Source organism: Mixophyes fleayi, chromosome 3 (assembly GCF_038048845.1).
Source record: "Mixophyes fleayi isolate aMixFle1 chromosome 3, aMixFle1.hap1, whole genome shotgun sequence".
Lineage (NCBI taxonomy): Eukaryota > Metazoa > Chordata > Amphibia > Anura > Limnodynastidae > Mixophyes > Mixophyes fleayi.
In genome coordinates this window covers 86,984,080-87,006,213 of record NC_134404.1, presented here as the reverse complement: position 1 = coordinate 87,006,213, position 22,134 = coordinate 86,984,080, and the positions used below count along the sequence as shown (strand labels likewise).

Below are 22,134 nucleotides of genomic sequence, written 5' to 3'. Positions count from 1 at the left end.
TTTAACCTCTGCCAACTCATATGCTCTTCTCAATGCCACAAGTTCAACTACTTGGGCTGAGTGAGGAGTTCAGCTTCAATAACACCTTTCTCATCTACAACAGGATAACCAGTACCTAATTCTCATGTATCTGTCTGTCTATGACAACTCCCATCTGTATAAAGCATAAAATCTACATTTTGTAATGGAGTGTCACATGTCAGTTCTTGCAGTAAAGGTCTGATTCAAATATTCCATACAATCATGCACATCGGTATATCTGACAAATTCACCTTCAGCTAGTTTCCTCTCCTTCCACCCTTTGTGCATCTCGAGGCACATATTTTTGCAGGTGCAAAAACAGGTATTTGCAGGTGTCATTAGTGCTAACCCCCATTTCATAAATCTTGCTGAGGAGACATGACTAGTTTGGGCAGAATTTAGGAGGGCAGATACCGCATGTGGTGTGTAGACAGTTGAATCATGTCCCAGTACTACGTCCTCGCTCTTATTTTACCAGAAGAACAGGTTTCTGTTACACTTCTTGAACATGTAGGGGGAGATCTTGCCACAATGTCGTATTGTACACAGTAGTATGCTACTGGTCTGCTAGCGCACAACCAGCAGCTTCAGCACAGTATAAAAATACAAATCTGCGGCAGTGTCATGTAGTGTATAGCCTTAATCCTGTCCGTTGTCAAATGTGCCCCAAGTATTTGACCCTTATCTAGCATGACTGTAATTTATCCTTTGCAACCTTGTGTCCTGTTTGTGAAAAATGAAGCAACAAGTGTTTAGTATCAGACACTGATGACATAAATGAATCAGAACACAGCTATAAATCAACTACATATTTAATTAAAACAGGCCCATTGCTCAGTTGAATAGATTCTAAATAGCCATGCAAAGCTTGTGCCAAGATACTGGGGCTGTCTATAAACTCTTGGGGCAATCTGGTCCATCTTTATTGTACTCCTTTATAAGAGATAGCAAAGAGGTACTGGCAGCAGGATGGAGAGGGAAAGATAAGAAGGTAGAACAAGGAACAATAACAGTGAAATGGTCTGCAGAAAAAGAGATTTGCATCAGGATGACAGCTGGATTAGGCACTACGTGGAATTGGCTCTCAACTACTTTATTAATCCCCCTTGAATCTTGCACTAATCTGTAGCCCCTCCACCATTATTTTTAATCGTAACAGGAGCTACATTAGCCAACAATCCACTGTTCTGTTCATCTTAAGTCCATAAGGAATTCAGTATGTGACAATATATCTTCTACTTGTGATTGACTTGTCTTTATAACAGAGGAGTACAACATTAGTGACTAGTATATCCTGTATTTCCTGTGCATGTTCCCTGTAATATCTAAAAACATACCATAAGAAACACAGAAAATTACACACCCCATTTTAAATAGTATGTCTTGGCCAAGTAAGTTAGTATGAGCCACTGTAACTAGAATAAAAGAATGTTTAGCATGCAACGGCCCAATAATAACTTCTGCCATTGAAGGCAAGGGATAATGATAACCTTCTCCTGGTATTCCCACAGCTAGAACGGTTTCCCTGTTGATTGGCAAAATTAGAGAAGTAAATACAGATCTGGCTGACCTTACGTCTAAAAAAAGGGTTTGATTAGTACCAGATATAGTAGTTTTTACTTTTGGTTCTTTGTTCTGATTATTGGTTAATTTAACCATCTGTAGATTACAGCTGTGGCTCATACTTCAGAGATCAGCAGGCATAATCATGACATTTGCTGCCATTGAGTGATTATGCCCCTGATGTTGGCCTCTCTCTAGTCTATTATCAATTATTTGCCAATTGCCCTGTCCCCTGTTATCTGCATGGGGATGAAGGAGTTTCCTATCCTTTCTGCAGTTTATAGCAACATGCCCTTCTCTCCCACAGTTATAACATTTTATTGTGTACTTCTGCATTTGCTGTAACTAACTCTGCTCATGTAGAGCTTGTATACTTACTGCCATTAATTTATCACTATGCATTTCTTTCTTTCTGGGAATACTTTTCCTAGAGTCAAGTAAATCAGAGATAATAGAATGCAATTCAAATCTATTCCAAGGGCAATGCATGGCCACATATCTGACTGGAGACACCCCATTTTTAATCTGCCTTATCATTGAGAAAAGTTATTGGCTGTACTGGGTGTAAGACTGCACTAACTCTACATCTAGAGTCAATAGCTGGAAATATTGTCTCTGCACAATGGATGTTCCTGTGCTTACTAGTATGTGGGAGAATTTTATTGGTATCTGTAGCAGAAAATGAGGGTGGGACTGTATCCCCCCCTTCCTAATCTCTGAAAATCATCTGATAACTGTAATGTATGAGCTACTGCAGAAATTAAAACAGGGTTATCAACATCCACTTCACTAAAATTAACACATTTACTTTTTTCCAAACAGGATATAATTTACTGGGTTCAGCTTTCCCGTGTTGTATTTTACTACTATCCATATAAGGTGGGGATGCTGCTGTTGCATACTCAGGTTTTGAACACTTTTCTTCATGTTTCTGTACCTGCGCTAATTTCTTGTGCTAAACTTTGCACTTATACTGCCATAAATTTAAACACGTGATATGTTTACTTCACAATTTTCATGAACTTAGCATAGAAATCTGATCTTTAACTGTACTCAATATACACTATATGGATAAAAATATTCAGACGCTTGACCATTACACCAACAGGAACTGTAATGACATTGTATTCAAATACATATACTTTAATATGGAATTGGAGCGATAACACCTTCCACTCTTCTTGGAAGGCCTTTCATAAAACGTTGGAGTGTTTCTGTGGGAATTTGTTCCCAATCATTCTGTAGAGCATTTATGAGGTCAGGCACTGATGTTTGTCGAGAAAGACTGTCTTGCAATCTCCGTTCCAGTCCATCCCAAAGGTATTCAATGAAGTTGAGGTCAAATTCTTCCCCACTGAACACATCAAACCATGTCTTTGTAGTATTTGCTTTGTGCTCTGGGGCACAGTCAGGTTGGAATAGAAAAGGGCCTTCCCCAAACTGTTGCCACAAAGTTGAAAACAGCATTGTCCAAAATAACTTGGTATGCTGAAGCATTAAGCTTGCCCCTCACTGGAGATAAAGGGCCTAGCCCAAACCCTGAAAAACAGCCCCATACCATTATCCCTCCAACACCAAACTTCACAGTTGGCATAATGCAATCAGGCAGATAACGTTCTTCCGGCACCTACCAAACTCAGACTTGCCCATCTGACTGCCAAACAAAGAAGCGTGATTCGTCACTCCACATAACACGTTTCCATTCCTCCACAGTCCATTGTCAATGCGCTTTACACCACTTCATCCGACGCTTGGCATTGTTCTTGGGGATGTGAGGCTGGTATGCAGCTGCTCGGCCATGGAAACCCATTCCATTAAGCTTAACCGTTTTTTGTGCTTACATTATTGCCAGTGGAAGTTCATAACTTTTCAGCTATGGAATCAGCAAAGTGTTTGCAACTTTTAGGCACCATGTGCCTTAGCAGTCATTGCTCTGTGATTTTATGTGGACTTCCACTTTGTGGCTGAGTTGCTGTTTCTATACTCTTCCACTTTCTAATAATATCACTTACAGTTGACCGTGGAATATCCAGCAGGGATAAAATTTCTCGAACCATCTTATTACAAAGGTGGCATCCTATCACAGTACCACGCTTGAAGTCACTGAGCTGTTCAGAACGACCCATTTTGTATGACAAATGTTTGCAAATGGAGACTGTATGGCTAGGTGCTTGATTTTATACACTTCTGGCAATGGGTCTGATTGAAACACCTCAATTCAATAATTAACAGGTATGGCCAATTACTTTTGTCCATATAGTGTACCAAGATCAAAGCTACCAACATTAGGAAACATTTGCACACATTCAGCAGTTAATTTTGTCCATTTCTCACAATACACAGTTGCTCTTAGACCATGTTTCCTACTCATAATGTATATTGCAGACTCTTAGGGTTCTACTGTATACTTATCCTGTTTTAATGTTGTCCCATGTTGTGTTTGCCTGGCTCCCATGATCTGTGGTTCTCCAGAATGCAAGGGTAGGTTAAGAAAATACTGCATTACAAACAATATAGGCACTCGCCCATAATTGCATGTCCGTGGAGCTGGACGTTTCTAAAGTGAAGGCCTCTCACTCTTCCCACTTTCCAAGTGTTGCCAGATGTTCTTTCCTCAGGATCCCACCTCTAGACCGCTTATAAACTGGTTATGACATCTCTGAAGTTGCTATTTGGTGTATAAAATAATTATTAGTTATAACTAGCGTTCGCAATGTGCATAATTAATACTGGAAAACGTTCTTATGCTAATAGAATGAGACCAGACTCAGTGCAAATAATATGTTGGAAACATTAATTAGCTTTTTCACCAAATATTTCATATTAAATGATAGAAATAAGGGCAGCACAGTGGCCTTAGTGGGTAGCACTTCTGCCTCACAGCACTGGGGCCATAGGTTCAATTCCCAACCATGACCTTATCTGTGTGGAGTTTGTATGTTCTCACTGTGTTTGCGTGGGTTTCCTCCAGGTGCTCCGGTTTCATCCCACACTCCAAAAACATACTGGTAGGTAAATTGTCTGCTATCAAAATTGACCCTATTCTCTGTGTGTGTGTGTGTCTATGTTAGGGAATTTAGACTGTAAGCTCCAATGGGGCAGGGACTGATGTGAATGAGTTCTCTGTACAGCGCTGCGAAATTAGTGGCGCTATATAAATAACTAATGATAATGATAGAAATACATTAAACTTATTTATATGTTGCTACGATAAAGATTAGGTTTCATATTAATCACATCGCAACTGATTGTAGTTTACAGAAATTACTGATTACCACCTTCGTCCAATTATTAAACTTCAACACTCCCTGCAAGGAATTCAGAATGTCCGTGCTTCTAGTGGAACTTGCAAAAGACCCCTCCCAGGTCACATCAGGTAGATTAAAGTCTCCCATGATTATTACCTCCCAGTTTACTGCCATTTTAGTGATGTCCTGCAGTAGGTTCTTGTCTAGTTCCTCTTCCTGACCTGGTGGTCTACAGATCACTCCAGTAAGAAGAATAGCCTTGTCACCCATTTCTATGGTGTATTCACTGTCAAATCATTTTTGTGTTATTTATTTTAGAATACTTAACATTTCTCCTTTGCATAAAGGTATTTCTTCAGATGTTTATAAAAAAAAAAAGTCTTAAAGAGCACTACTAACAATGAGATAGCAATATAGTCAGCATCTGCTACAGTATTTCTGACATACAATATTGTTGTAGAAGCTTGTTTTCAACGATAACAAAAACATTTATTCCTAGATTGTAACCTTGCGAGCAGGGTCTTCTTACCTCTTTGTCTGTTTTACCCAGTTCTTTATTACTGTGTTTGTTCCCAATTGTAAAGTGCTACGGAATTTGCTGGTGCTATATACATAAACATTGATGATGATGAAAGTAATATGTCTATTGCTGTAGGTTTGACAGAAAAGGTATAGCGGTCTTGAACTGCTTGTGATAAAAATAGGTTTACAGGGATTTAATGCCATCACAATGTAGTATAACTTCTATTAATTTAATAACAAATGGTAAAAATAATGTACAAATGACAATAGGATAAAAGCTTAGTGTAAATGAAGATCATGCGGGCTGCATCCGCCTCCGCTCTGTGGAAGTATCTTTCCTCACTTCTGCTTTTAACTATATGTCAATAGCGGCATAGAGTCATGAAACAGCACAGGGCCGTACGCGTTTTGTGATTGCTCACTTCATCAGGGAATGGCTATACTTCCCCTATTTTGCCCCATGGCAAAATGTAATTTATGGTATTTACTAAGATATTGTAATATTTATAAACTATACTGATTTATTAATATAACTCAGGAATACAGAAACATTATTTAAACAGTTTATAAAAGAAAGTAGGAATAAAAAGAAGCATGAGACAATTTATAATAAAGAAACATATCACTGTATTTCACAAAGCATTTCATGTGTGACATACAAGATGCTGAGAAGCACATTTAGTGCTTCAACTTCAAACCAGAAATAAATGGACATATAAATGACCTATGAAAATAACAAAACTGTTCTATTTGCATACATTTATTTTTATAAACATAAAAAAATGATTCTCTACGCATATTACATTTATTTCTATCCATTAAATAAGGATTTGCAAATCATTGTTATTCCTTTTCCTGCTACCTTCTGCTGGAAATAAGACACATACTAAAGTTGTTTTAACACTTCTAACATGGGCAATCATGCCAATCTGCATAAAGTGAAATACAAATACATTAGTCTTTAGCGTTACATAACCTCCCACAGTCACTACCAGAGACATAGCAGGCCTTTACATTCTGATTTTTAAAAACAGTTTCATACATTTTAGAAACTCAAACTACAAGGAACTCATTCATCTTTTTACATCACAATCAGCCTCTTAATGGAGGTCTGATCTGTTACTGTCTAATTTGGAAAGTTTATATTGCATGGGGGACAGCATTCAGAAGAAGTGCTAGTCTGGAATGAGGAAAAAGGCTGCAGAGGGCAACCATTATTCCTGCATGCAAACCTCAACTGAGGTTACTTGTTCGGTGCAATGTGTTGAAGAAAGTCATACTTGCCTACTCTCCTGGAATGTCCTGGAGATTCCCGAACTTTGGGTAGGTCTCCCGGACTCCCAGGATAGCAGGCAATTCTTCCTGGGGAAGTGGGCAGGATGATAGCTTCAATGATATGATTCACGGGAAATCACGTGATTTTGGCCCCACAACAAAATTGACATTTTGTCGTGGGGGTGGGGCCAACTGATGCAATCAGCCCATCCCGCCCCCTTTTGCCCTCCAGCCACGCCCCCTTATCCAGGATTTCCCAGATGTAAAAAATGAAAAGTCGGCAAGTATGAATAAAGTGAGATAAAAACATTATTTTCTCTCTTCTTGACTGCATTATTTAATGTTAACTTAGTTAAATGTATGTTTCATAGTATTTCTTCAGGTATTTCGTAATTTGAATCAATGTTAATCAGAAATAGATCTGCTATGTACATATATAGCAGAATATTATACCAAAACTGGGCTCAGTGTAACTTTCACATTTCATCTCACGGACCATTTACTATAATTTATTTTCCCTTTCTCCCATAGACTGTAAGCTTGTGAGCAGGGCCATCTCACCTCTTTGTCTGTTTTACCCAGTTTGTTTATTAGTTTATTATCTTTGTCCCCAATTGTAAAGCGCTACGGAACATGTTGGCGCTATATAAATAAATGATGATGATGATTATACTCCTAACGTCTCTCTTAACCCCTCTCTAGAGTATAATCTCTCAGAGACAAGGTCTTTACTCCCTTATGTCTTACGTCAGTCCGCCAGCCATTTACCCTGGATGTCTCTGGTCATGTTTGAGGCTAAATTATTTTCTGTATGTCATGCGATATGTTCTGTTTATTGCATTTATTATTCTGCTCTACGTATGTCATATGTCAGGCGCTACAGAAATTGTGAAATAAACAAGGATGATGATTGAAACTTGGATATTTGTATGTCTTTGTAAGGCACTTGAGTTAACTGATTGACTATATTATTAGAATGAATAAAACAAGAAGAAAGTTCTCATATATTCCATGAAGTACTATTTATAGTATTTCCTGGTTTCTGAATAGGGAAATGCATAGTTGTTATTTTCCATGACTGCAATTGTCATGTTAAATATTTGTTGGTCAGAAAGTCAACTTCTTCATCACAATTGCAGTGTGACAATGAAGATTAATACAGTGTAAATTTTAAGCCATTGAGAAATGGCGTTAACATTTCATACATCCTAATGTAGACCTAATGTAGATGAGTGGTTGGAAATATTTATTTTTACATTTATTATTACTGCGCTTTACATTTGCAATGTACTTTAATTTACTTTACTGTAATATGTATCTTTCATCTTGCATATATAGGTTTGATTCTTATTAATTATATGTTGTTCTTTATTGCTGTCTATTGGGAACTTTCAAATATTTAAAGAACCTATTTCTATACAGCAATAGCTGCAGGCAAAGAGTAATGTATTACCAAATGCACAAAAGGAGAGGGGCAATATAACACAAATATTAATACAGTTAAAATGATTTGTCTCAAATGAAATACATTATAAAATGTAATAAATCTTTAAGTTTTATTAACGTTTTATCTTAAAAAAACTAACCAAAGTAAATTGCATGAAGGCAGATTTGTAGGAAAACATTGACAGATACATGGAAGTTCACATTTAAGACCAATAAATAAACAACTTTTTGTACTAAATAACACTGTTGCCTGGTGCTAAGCAATACCATAACAAAGGCTTAATGGGTCCCTAAAACCTCAGTGCAAATATATTATCTAACAGACTCGGTACATTTGGGAAAAATAATTGGTCCTTAAACTCCAAGATTACATGTAAATTGTTCCCTTATCTATAGAAAGAACTTAGAAAAGCCACAGACCACTAAAAACATTTATATAATTGGCTATTCTCTTGTTAAAGCTAAATGCTGTCATGTCATAAGTACAAGAAATAGGACTTTGAGCAATGTCCTAGAAGGACAAGAGCAGATGGGTCAGTAGCATGGAAAACAGCACTCAATGTTTCAGTGACATATTTCTCAATAGTCTGATTATCAGGACAGAGGCGGACTTGGTAACACCCTAGGGAGACCACAATTACTCCTCTGCACCAAAGCATAGTGCAGAATAAGATTCAGTACAAAAGTACAAAATAGCGTAATTGGGGAATATATTTATTTAGGGTGCTTAGCATTTCACATTAATTCTGATTGATATAATAATTAATATACATTAATTATTGATATTGAGGTGAGGGTTTCCACAGAACTAAATGTTGGGGAACCTTTTACATTTATATTGCTTTGAGATAAAGAGGTTACATTCAATAACATGCAGTGTTTATATGTTTGGGAACCATTAATTTAAATAGCAGAATATATTCATTCAGGTCTGCAATACTATCAGTCACTAATAATATGTGTGTCTTTAGATATCCAGAGTGTGGAGAGATACTGTATGAATACTGGTCAGACCACATGTCCTGCAACATCCGGGGATAGGTAATAACACTGAAGGCATATTCGGAGCACAGGACAAGAGCCAATGACCAGGAAAACGTCATGGAGTGTTTTAGGGTGAAATGGAAGCAGTTCCTTTATTATTATTATTATTATTATTAATAACCTATATTTGTATAGAGACTGCATACTCTGCAGTGCTTTGCAATATTTAACCAATACTGGCTATATAAATCAAATGTGCTTTTCTGTAAGTTATAGTTGTGGAACTATGTTGCATATATTATTTTGCTCTGCTTTGCTTAAACATAAATCAGTAAAATCCCCCTATGTGTTAATATAAATGGTTATTATAATCAGAGTGTATAAGGAGATTTAGGGTTACTGAAGTGTTGACATTGTTACGAGCCGCGGCGGTGCCCAGCCACCGCGACTCTCTCTTCCGCGTCCCGGCCGTCGCTATGATGACCGGGATGTCACTTCAGGGTCACGTCCCGGCCGTTGCCTGGGCAACGGTCGGAACTCTGTAAGAGATAGCGCCGCGTCCCGGCATTAGGTGCAGCCGGGCGCACGCTAATTAGCGTGGGGGCCAATAGGACAGCCTCTAGGGCTGATCGCTTTTCCTTCACCATTGGCCAGTGGTTCTTCATAAGGCAGGGAGGGCTTAGCCTCCCTGCCAGTTATAGCTCAGTGCTCCTGTGCCTAGCCTGCTTCTGTGCCTCAGTTGGTGTATTGCCTTGGATTCTTGACTACACGTGTATGACCCCTTGCCTGTTGCTGGATTTTGCCATCTTGCCTGTGTCCCTGATCTTGTGGCCTGTACCTCGGATTCTGCTGACCTGCTCGTGACCCTGACCTTTTGGCGTGTTTTGACTATTCTTTTCTGCAAGTGACCCCTGACCTCGGCCCGTTCTCTGGAATCACGGTCTGCCATAACTCTCCACTCCTGGGTTCTCCTCAGCCACTACACATCTCACGACCCTCCGTTTGTCTGCAGCCAAGTCTGTCCCCACCACTAGGGGCAACAGTGAACACCAGACTTTTGGAGTAGACTCCGGGTTTTGTGGCGCTGGCTGCTGGGGTTCCTAACAGACATATATAAAAAACATGAGCTGATTGAGTAGAAGTATAATTTACTGGCAACAGAAAGACTCTTGTTGCCTGTTGTGTCCTTATAAAATGTTTCTACAATCTGTTTTCCACACAGCCCCTCCCACCCAGTTTCCCGAAACAAGACAGACAGTTATGAAAAGTAAGTTGGCAAGAACACTCTATTACGAGATCTATAAAAGGCATTCCTATCAACCTGGAAGAGGCTCCTGTCACAGGACCATCGATGAAACTTGAAAAATCAAATTTTACCAGTCACAATAAGGAAAAAAAAATCTGCAATTCTCTTGTCTTTTAGGAACTATCTTTATCTTGTAAAAGAATTGAATACATTCTACCCTCCTCTTGCAGTTAATGGGTTGGAACTGATTTTATATGATAGCAGGACATTGTTTGAAAAGTAGAAATACGGTCTTTTAGAACCATTGATCTATTTGTAACATAGGTATTTATTATTTTTGTGGATCAAAAATACTTCATATCTGTCGCTTGTAAAGCGCACAATGACTTAGGCCCAATTAAAGACAACCACACTGGGAACACTTTTAACTAGTATCCCAGTGCAGTAGTCCTTTGTATGCACTAGAGATTAACGTTAAACAAACTTCTTTATTCAATCAAGCAACAGTTACCTAGGGAACCTGATTACTCTGAGCATGTTTTCTAACATAATCATGGGAGCCATGAAGACGCCGGTGGATATGTGCGAAACAGGTAGGGTTTACTGGTCTCTGAAAATAACTATGGATAAACATGGGGTTGCGTTATTGAAGTTGTGTTTGCTTTAATAATATTTAGACTCCTCAAATATAAGTAATGCTGAGATAGTAAATCACATAGCCACAGATAGTAAGTTATAAAAGGGTAGAGAGAATTTGGTGGGAGGTTACTATGAAAAAGTGGATGTGCACATTTAAATAAAAAAACGCTGATGTCTTAGGGGCACCTCGTGCCTGAGATGGGTGCAACTATTTTCCTTATTATAGAAGAAGCACAGCAGGGAGTCTATTCTGTCCAGTGCTAGAGTACTGGAAGCATAGCAACATAATGTACAGGACAGGGGATATGGCTTACAGCTAATTGTAGCAGCTAGAATAATATATATATTACATCCCTGATTGTGAGTTTATTGTGATATAAACACAGTTGTTGATTTTTAATTAGTCCCTTTACAGTGTTAGGAGCAAAAAGGGGGTTTACTGAAGGAGTGGATTGGGTGAAACAGAGGTAGACTAAGTTTCTCCCTTGTTGCTCCCTTGGCTTATTATTATCAAATAAGTGGGTAAGGCTTTTACATTTCTTATATAATGATCCATTTTCTCCACATAAGGCTAAATGGTGTACAGCATGTACTATGAAAATGCACCTATCACCTACACAGAATGGAAGCAGCCGGTTTGTTGGCTGAAGCAATGGTGACCTATCAATTCATAAGGAACCAGTGACATTGCTGATAGACATCTATCTTATTCATTCACTAGGACCCAGTGATATCACTAAGGCACTATATGGAGGCAACCAAGTTGTATAAGGAACCAATGCTCCTGAGGATGCAGCCTATCCAACCACTAGGAACTAGTGACATTACTGAGGTTTTTGGTGAAGGCAGCAATTTTGTGTGCTAAGCCAATGTTCATGAGCATGCAGACTATTCATTAACAGGGAACCAGTGATATAATTGAGGTATGACAGGCTCCTAGTGAGTTGCATTCTTATGAAAATTGGTTCAGTCTTCAAAATGGCTCCTAGCCATGTTTAGGCAACAGGTGTACTTTAATATAACATTTCATCCTTTTATCCAGAAGAAAGTGTATCCAAGCAGAAGAAGAAAAAGCTCTCATTACAAAAAGCAATTACATCTGCACAATCCCTCCCTGTGAATCAAGTGGAGGCTGATATGACGGTCTGTCAAGTGAAAACTCGTATCCTCCAAGGCCAAGATCTCCATCCTGTACATTATCTCCACCGTTTATTCGTACAGGACCTCGGCCATCTTGACTCAGGTGTTCAGTGGGGGGCAGATTGGAAGCTGTCTCTTCAAAAGCTGTTGTCAATTCATCATGGTGCACAATACAGTCCATGTCATCGTCTTTCAATCCTTCCTGCTTGAAAATAATTCCATACATGTTAGTAAGCGATTAGATGCAGTAATGACATGAAATATATATGTCTTTCCTTACAATGCAATGTCCTTACAATACTTCTTCATGTGCCCAACAGCAACTGTTTGATTCAGCTTCAGTTCACTAGCCAGTTAGTTCTCAGGATTAGACCAACCCATGACTGATAAACTATTCAATTGTTCCTCCGGGCGCCGCCAGAACGAGCGCGTTAAAACTATTACCGTTTATACGGTAATTACTCGCTCAATTTCAGCTCGCAGCTCCCTGAGCAGCGAGCTGAAATTGAGCGAGTAAATTACCGTATGAACAGTAATTACGTGCAATATTACCGTATAAACGGTAATAGTTTTAACGCGCTCGTTCCGGCGGCGCCCGGAGGAACAATTGAATACCCCCATTAGAATTTTTACATATATGCATCATCCCACAGCCAGTCAGACCACTATAAATTTCACAGGGCAAGACCAAGCTATAGCCACCCATATATTTACAATGTTCACAATACAAAAATGAAACAGACAAATATATATTCAATGGGGCATATTCAATTGTCGGCGGAAACGCCAAAAATCCTGCGCTCCGCGCACTATTACCGTTGTCATGGTAATAGTGCGTGTAAAAACCGTTTTTACGGTAGTTTTCTTGCTGGATTTCAGCTCGCAGCTCCCTGAGCCGCGAGCTGAGATCCAGCTTACTATTACCGTAATAACGGTATTAGTTTTAACACGGCTGGGAATCGGAAGAATTGAATATGCCCCAATGTGTTATATTTCATAACTTATCGTTAAATGTATTTTTCTAAACCATATTTGAGCACAAACAGTTGCAGGTCATTACAATTTATAGCTCATCTAGTAGGAATTCATATGTCACCAGAAACTTACTTCTCAGAAAATGAATACAATTGTTGCTTTATGGCTGAAACGCTTTCAGTGCAGTGACTGAATAATCTTGAATCAATGGTATGTGTTGCTGGGAGGCTATGCCAGAAATTTGCTGCAATATTTTAACATTTATTTTAGAGAGGTCGTGATCATAAGACCAGAACAACGTTTCTAAATTGTCTATAGCTGTAGTATAACTAATTATTATGGCATAGCTTCACTGTATTATTGAATTTCCAATTCTATGAGGGAGTGGAATTAATAAACGTAAAGGAAAATATGAATTGCCCTAATGCAGGCATGGCGAACCCTTGGCTCTCCAAGTGTTGTGCAACTACAAATCCCAGCATGCCTGGCCGGCTATCAGTGAGCTATCTGCTGCCAAAGCATGCTGGGACTTGTAGTTTCACAAACATCTGGAGAGGCACAGATTGGTCAGACTTGCCCTATTGAGACAAATTTATTTCCTCCTTACTCCTGCTATACAATGGTATAATTGTGCTAGAGAAGAAAATATTGCACTATTATAAATAGAATAATAAATAGAAAACTACTGTTCTTAACAAATACTTTTCATCAGAACTCTGAGCCCATAGAGCTCACAAAATATACAAATAATATAGAAAAAAGACTATTTATAATTTAGAATGTTTCACACCAAAGCGTTTATGTTACTAAACATACTGGGCCTGATTCAATAAGGAAAGTAAGTAAAAAAAAAAAGTTTTCTCTTAGATAAAACCATGTTACAATGTAAGGGGTGCATATTCGTTTATTATTTTGTGCATAAGTTAAATACTGGCTGTTTTTTCATGCAGCATACAAATACTTGATAGCTTTATGTTTACACTGAAATTTATAGTTGATCTAGGACATGCCTTACCCTAACTATAAATCTGTCCCCACATTTTACATTTTCATCCCCCTCCAATGCAACATGATTTTCCCAAGGTGCAAAGTTACTCATTTTTTTGGCTTTACTTTCCTTAATGAATCAGGCCCAATATGACTGGAATACCAAAATGGAAACTTGACTAGGGCTAAAATAGTTGATTAAAAGGCTTATTAGCACTGATCTACAATTATAACAAGTAAATAAATAATTGACTGAATATTCTTTGATACAAAGATTTTAGAGTACTTATCTAATTAGCTATCTTCAAACAGTTTATACATGTCCCACATTTTCTCTGTGCAACAAAATAAACTGAATTAATTTTTCATCAAATTGTATGCACCAATAGCTTACAATCTATTATTCTGAATATAATATACAAGTGTTGTAATTAGTTGTATAAATAGTTGTGAAATATATCCTTGTCTTTGTAATGCTGTCCAAAGATGATAATATCTTCAGCTACAGTGGCCATGTGAGGAGTTACAAAGATGATAAACTCATACTTACCTACATCCCCACAACAATATCGACATAAATTGCGTTAGTGAGGCCCATTGGGGACAGGATGCGGGAGAACTGGCTGATCACTGGGAGAAATACTTGGAATTTGGGAGTCTCTTGGACATTCCGGGAGAGTAGGCAAGTGTGGATAAACTTTACATTTACACACACAGTGCCTGAGTCATTACGGAGAGCAAAGCAAAAAAAAGGAGTAACTTTGCACCATGGCAAAACCATGTTGAATTGGAGGGGGATGAAAATTTAAAATGTAGGGACAGATTTATAGTTGGATAGGGCATGTCCTGGATCATCTTTAAATTTCAGTGTAAAACTAACGTTATCAAGTATTTGTGTGCTACATGAAAAAAAGCCAGAATTTTCTTTATGTACAAAATAATAAACAAATTTACACCCCTTACATTGTAACATGGTTTGTCCAGGATCAAATTTACTCCTTTTTTTTACCTTGCTCTCCTCAATGACTCAGACCTGCACTGTTTTAACAATACTTACAGTTGAGCTGATCAGTAGTGTTCCTTGCAGAGTCAGGATTAAGTTCATAAATGCAAAAACAAGCTTTTGATTTGTTAGATAAAACTAATTAAATGAGATAAAGGAATGGTGAGTTTAAATTAAGATTGGATCTCCTATACTTTAAATGGTAAAATGTGTGTGCTTTCTAATCACAGTTTAGAGGGGTCAGAGATATATACCAGGGTCAGTAACAAAGACTGTCGGTTGGGTGTGCACCTTCAATGTGCTTTGCAGATAGCTACTTGCCCAAATAAATAAGCAGTGCTTCCATAATGTTGTAGCTTGTACATAGAACAGCCCTGAACTCAGTTCCAGCTCCCATACCTACTCCAGCAATTTGTTACTGAACCCTCTCACAAGGCACAGCTATGTGACAGGCTGACCGCTTTCCTCTCTCTTATTGACAAAAAAGAAAATATTTTTTAAAAATAAAGCATACAATTTTTTTTTTCATCTCGGTCACAAGTAACCACACCTGTATAATATGATATAGTCCACCCACTACTGTGAAATGGGAAGAATAATAGAAGTCATCCCAGAGTTTTGTGACCTGTATAAAAGCACTTGTCCTACAGCCTTGTGCTTTTTATTGTTAGTGAATTATTTCACATATCCTACAGAGAAAAGTAGACTTACTGCATAGGCTCTCGGACTGGTCAGCACTCGGGCGATGGGATTGCACCATTGCGGCAATGTGCTTGTCAGAGGAGGTCCACAGTGTGTTAATATTGGCTTGAGGTATCTGTTTATAAGTTAAGGATATTACAGTGTAGAAAACAGGAAAATCAATGCAGAAAATCAGGGCTTTGCAATGTTGAGCTGTTTATATGTAATCAATGAAAAAGCTAGCATATTTTTCATATCCCAGATCCTGTGTAGCTCTATCAGCATTGAAACAATGATCAACCACAACATTAAAACCACCTACCTAATATTGTGTCTGTACCCCTTGTGCTGCCAAAATAGCTCTGCCCTGTTGAGTCATGGACTCCACAAGATCTCTGAAGGTGTCCTGTGGTTTCTGGCACAAAGACGTTAGCAGCAGCACCTTTAAGCCCTGTAAGTTGTGAGGTGGGGCCTCCATGGCTCTGACTTGTTTTTTTAGCATATCCCACAGATGCTCAATCAAAGTGAGATCTGGGGAATTTGGAGGCACCTTGAACTCTTTGTCATGTTCCGCAAACCATTCCTGAACAGTTTTTGCAGCATGGCAGAGCGCATGATCGTACTGAAAGAGGCCACTGCCATCAGGGAATTCCATTGCCATGAAGTGGTAAACTTGGTCTGCAACAATGTTTAGGTAGTTGGTACATGTCAAAGTAACATCCACATGACTGCCAGGGCCCAATGTTTCCCAGCAGAACATTGCCCAGAGTATCACAATGCCTCCGCCAGCTTGCCTTTTTCCCATAGTGCCATATCTTCATGATATTAAAGAAAACGTGATTCATCAGACCAGGCCACCTTCTTCCATTCCTCCATGGTCCAGGTCTTGTGCTAACGTGCCCATTGTAGGCGCTTTCAGCGGTGGACAGGGGTCAGCATGAGCACTCTGTCCGGCTGCAACTATTCACTTCACTTGTCAGTGGTTTTAATGATATGGCTGATTAGTGGATGATTTATTTCAGCTCATTAGTGGCAATTCTGACCTTTAACGATTATCAAGCGGCGAGAGCTGGGATTGTGTTGTTTGCCTTTGCTTATTTTAGTCACACCCAAGGCACTGTTTTCTCATGTCTGAATGTTGAACAAGAAGGTAGGGAAAAAGAGTAAATCAGTTTTAATGTCATTGACAACATTTAATGTCTTTATCATATATTTTAAACTATAATTAGGTTATGATACCCAGAGGACAACATGAATTCACATGTTGATGACCTACATATGCAATCTATGTTACTGTGTCACTGCCTATAAAATTGGTTCATAAGAGACTCTAACATCGTAGGAAAACCATAATTGCACTATTACTGATCTTTTACAAATATTTAACTTAACATTTCTGTTTACAAGATCATTAATACAATAATTATGATATAATTTAGGTGTAAAGATAGAAACTGAATTACTAGATCTGTGCTGCAATTATCAATTTAGCAGATAACCATATAGGGAATTGTTGCTTTGGTAATTTTCACATGTACATACTGACTTACAAAATTCAATGCAATGACGTGAGAACTTAATTATACAAATAAAGGCAACGAAATAAGATCTATAAAATAACCATGCATTTTAACGGTAAACACCACCAAAGCAGCATTTGCAGTTTTATATTTATTATTTGATACATATGTATTTGTTACTTAGAACATTAGATAAAACATGCAAATAAATTGCCTATGTTGTAACCTATAGGCATATCCAATTCACACTCAATATGTGGACACAGGACATGTATGACATGGTGAGTAAAGGTATATACCTCCCAAAAGTTTAAAAAGCACGCTAGGTACACAAATAAGCCCTTTCTATAATCCACAAAAATCACGCCAGATCCACCAAAACCACACCCACATTAGAGCATCTGTGAATCAGGACTCTCCTGACAAAATAGGGACTGTTGGGAAGTATGACTTTAACTGGATGTGCTCTGTGGACCTGATTCTTGATAAGACGCAATTTTTGTTTTAAAGAAAGAATTAGACAAAAAAAGCACGTAACGTGAGTGTAGCGGGCAGCACAGTGGTTTAGTGGTTAGCACTTCTGCCTCACAGCACTGCAATCATGAGTTTGATTCCTGACCATGGCCTTATCTGTGTGGAGTTTGTATGTTCTCCCCGTGACTAGGTGGGTTTCCTCCGGGTGCTCTGGTTTCCTCCCACACTCCAAAAACATACTCATAGTTTAATTGGCTGCTATTAATTAAATTAACCTTAGTCTCTCTTGGTCTGTGTATGTGTGTGTGTGTGTGTGTGTGTGTGTTAGGGAATTTAGACTGTGAGCTCCAATGGGGCAGGGACTGATGTGAGTGAGTTCTCTGTACAGCACTGTGGAATTAGTGGCGCTATATAAATAAATGTTGATGATGATGATTATGATAATTTTCTAAACTGCACCAGAAAAATGATAGTTAGGACAATATTTACTTCAAAAAATACAAAAGAAACAAAAGGGAACTAGCTTTCCTGACTCCAGCACTGGTCACTGATTTCACTGGTCCAGTGCAAAGTTAGAACAAAAAAATAGGCAGCATCCCAACTCAAAAGGCTCCCTTATAGTGTGCAGAGCAGTGTTACGTGTTGGAAGGTGAAACACAATGTATCCTAATTTCTGAAAAGCAGTTCATCACGCCTGTGGGAAATTCTCTACTCCGGACCTAAAGTGGAAGCGTCCTCACTGCCTCTGCTACCCCCTAATTGATTTAGCCGATATGGTACTCACCTGCTTATTTACTTTCTAACACTCTAATCTCTAACCTTACACCTCACCTTACACACTTGCCTCCCTCTACCATACCGACGCCTCTTCTTCCCCACGATTCCCTTTCTATAATCTCTCCTGTTTGTCCACCATTCTCCTTTATTCCCTTCCTCCACTCCTTGGATCTTTCTTCTACTACCCGACTACCTTCCCTACCGCTCACCCCGGCTGTCTGAACTCCCCAAACATTACAATTAACTCCTTGCATATGGAACTTTCCAGTTCTACGAACCAAGACCCCACCAATAGTGCACTCATGGACTACCACCAAACCATTGCACCCCCGCAACCCACTAAAACCTGTGTTCAACAGCTACGTACAGATAAGTCAAAAAGTACATCACTGGAACACCACAGACTCAAAGGATTTTTTGGGGGGCAAAACAATTTCCTGCCTGAGTGTGTAGGTTGTGGACACAATGTACAGTATTTCTAACCTAAAGGTGCTATTTAATGCCAACTCAAGTGTCCTCCATATCAACTAATATGTTGGGGGTTAGAAATGTATAACACCACATGCCACTCATGGTAATAAGCTTCAGACTATGCACTATCTGTATATGAATATTCTAGTCCCCCAATAAGATGGGGGCTGTTACACCAATAAACAGTGATGTCCATCGCTGCTGCAGTGGATAAAAGGACAAGCTAATCAATTACCACAGCCTCACACTGCAACTTCTGGGGCCTCACACTGCAACTGACAGGGGCTGGTGTTATTGTATTATTCCTATTAGTGCCACACCTAGGCAGGGCCAAGTAGGAGCTAATTTACTGTTTGTTCCTCCACAACTTCTGGGTGTGGGGGTGGCTTGATATCTCACCTGGCTTCAAAACTACGCTTGCTAGAGTTTTGTTAGGTCTCACAGCACTATAATGGAAGCTTTGTATAAGAGCTAGTTTTCTACTCTTCACCAAGCTTCAGCAGCAAGACATATTGCAATTTAGTGAGAGACATTGCATTGTGACAGGTGATTTCTTTAACAATGCCATTCATCACACTACACTGCAGGGCTTAAACTAGATTAGATGAAGAGACATTACCTGGCCACCACTGTTTTCTTGAATTCATCTTGACAAATATCTGTATGTTAAAAAAGTGGACATTACAGAGGGTATTGTTGTTATATCTGCAATCATGTATCCCAAGTTACATAACAATATAACAAAGTCCTATGCAGCTTAACTTGTCACTCTCCACAAGGCCCAAGCAGTTTGTTCTCTGCCTCTATGCCACAACAAAACACACTTGTTCAGCAGATAGCTGTAACTTCCACTGAAGTCCATACAGATGTTTTGGACAAAACTGCGCATGGACACATCTCATTTGTCACCAACATGTATTTTACTTCATATGACACAATGAAACCTAACATTTGAGTTTGCTGTTGCAGCAGTTTTCTATCTAGTCTCGCTAAACCTGTTATGTCATTTCCAACCATCAGTATATTAACGGAGAAAGGGAAGACTCTGAACCTGAACAAGAAGTGCTCACTAACAAATAATGTCACTGCATGAGAAACTCGAGGCATATACCAATACTCTGACATGGGAAAGGATGACCTGCATGTATAAATAGTGAATGGACTAGGAAACATTGCTTGGAAAGCCAAACAATTCTAGCTTTTTATTAAGTAAACACATACATTACTCTTTATTGTGAAAACAGACAGGAATGTAAATGTTCAAATCTCTGTTATCCGCTTATATGCTCAACTGATTTCTTTGATGTGGTTTTACTAATATTTCCAGTGTGTTTGTGTCAGAAAAACATATATATCAATCAATGGTCACATATATATCAATCAATGGTCACTTGAAGACACTTGATATATCATGATTCACTTTGTCTTATTGTGTTATGTGGACGAATATAAATAGTTTGTCTTGTAACAAATGAGTTATTGAGTGGACACACAGAGTAACAGCTGTAACGGTTGGATTGGAGGGAGTACAGTTAATTATTTTTAGCTCAGTTGTCACTGAGAGTCACAGTGAAAAATTCTCAGACCAGGCAACACTCTTGAACTTATCTGCAGGCCTCCTGTTTCCTGGTCTCAAGGAATTTTCCCCCGATTTCACAGATTTCTTGAGAACAGGATACAGAGGGTTAAATTCCTATCTTACAGCTTTGTTGACAGCTACTAAAGTGGTGGCTGTGTTGAGTTGTCATAACCACTAGGTACCCTCTAAAAACCAACTTCCAGGCTGGTCAGAGCACTCTGGTGGGTCTATTATAGTTGTGGGAGCAAACCCCTCACCTTCAAGAGGCCACAATTATCAAATCGAGTATGCTGGTTGATACGTAGTGTTTATGACCGTTTCTTGGCCTTTCCCAAACAGAATGTGCCCAGTGGGACCACACAAAAGAGGGGAATGATGAACACCTGTCACTACCTATTGTCTGCATTCTATCACTAGCAGAGATTCAGGGTCTGCATTATATCCACACTAGAGATCTGGCATTGTACTGTCTCTAGACATCTGGTCCGGCAAGAAGGGAACACTCACTGAAGGATGATATCCCTAAATAGGAGGTATTGACCAAAGGCCAATAACCCCTTTAATGTACATAAACATCCTCACCAACACAAAATGGAAATTTACTCCTCTTACTTTATATCCTATACAACAAAATGTCAATACATTTCCAAGCAAACACTTGAAGATACACTTGAAGATACTGAAAAGCAAAGGTTAGAAATTTCCCAAGTTACATAAAACCTAGCTATTGTTTGCCATATTGTAGGCTGCTATTTCTATTATTCATGTTTTGTTTGATATGTAAGAAGTCTGCAAACATCACAATTCCTGCATTGAAAATAAGAAAACCTTATCTGTTCAAACCTTTTCTTCTAAAAATAAAGTATTATCCCTGCTTGTCCAAACAAAGGTGACTTAGTTACACAGAATCAGGTTTTTTTTGTTTAACTTTTCCTACAAAAATTACTGATTTCTAGGTTTTGTGCGTTTGTACACTGCACATGATACATGGTCCATAAACCATGAAATATAATGAAATATTATTATGTAGTTAACTGTAAAAAAGCAAAATACTATAGTGAGATATTAGTTTCACCTGCAAATAGGATCACTGACACCAGGTTCATACAATATAGTTTTTCCATGGGGATGAAAATGTGCTAGTATTGTAAAGCTAGTTCTGATCTTTGTCTATTTTTAATTTAGTTGTCTATGACATAAACTACAATAAATATACATGTTCTTAGGGATTGAACCAAGGCTACTTCTATGTCTGAGAAGCATCTATTCTTCTAATTCCACCATAATTTGACCAATGCAGGCATTTTTCTACTAGAGTCCATTATATTTCTTATCTTGGCTAAGTATACAGTATGTCAATAAGCACAACAGTACTGACAAATTAGATGTTATGTACAGGAAGACTTAGGTTCACATGCATTACTAAATATTTGTAGAAAATAAAATGTATTAGCATTGGTCAATCTAAATTTGTTCCCAGACAGTTTAATATAAATAGGCCAATGAGACTCCTGGTAGGAACTTTTAAGAACTTTAACAAATACATTTTTGTTTGTTTGAATTGGACTTCAGTTACTTATTTG

General features: G+C 38.5%; 1 protein-coding gene across 3 annotated transcripts in view; it reads right to left on the bottom strand.

Moving 5' to 3' along the window:
• Positions 1–5,957: 5,957 nt before the first annotated feature.
• SLC9A9 (solute carrier family 9 member A9) overlaps positions 5,958–22,134 on the bottom strand; it is a 650,964-nt gene continuing 634,787 nt past the window's right edge. For 2 of the 3 annotated variants that reach the window (XM_075201922.1, XM_075201924.1), the window contains exons 15-16: positions 15,761–15,866; positions 5,958–12,289 (exon numbers count right to left, since the gene is read on the bottom strand). In XM_075201922.1, the coding sequence (XP_075058023.1) occupies positions 12,038–12,289; positions 15,761–15,866 (358 nt within the window). In that variant the 3' untranslated portion in view covers positions 5,958–12,037. The remainder of the gene's footprint in view (positions 12,290–15,760; positions 15,867–22,134) is intronic. The other variant, XM_075201923.1, reaches the window with a different exon arrangement.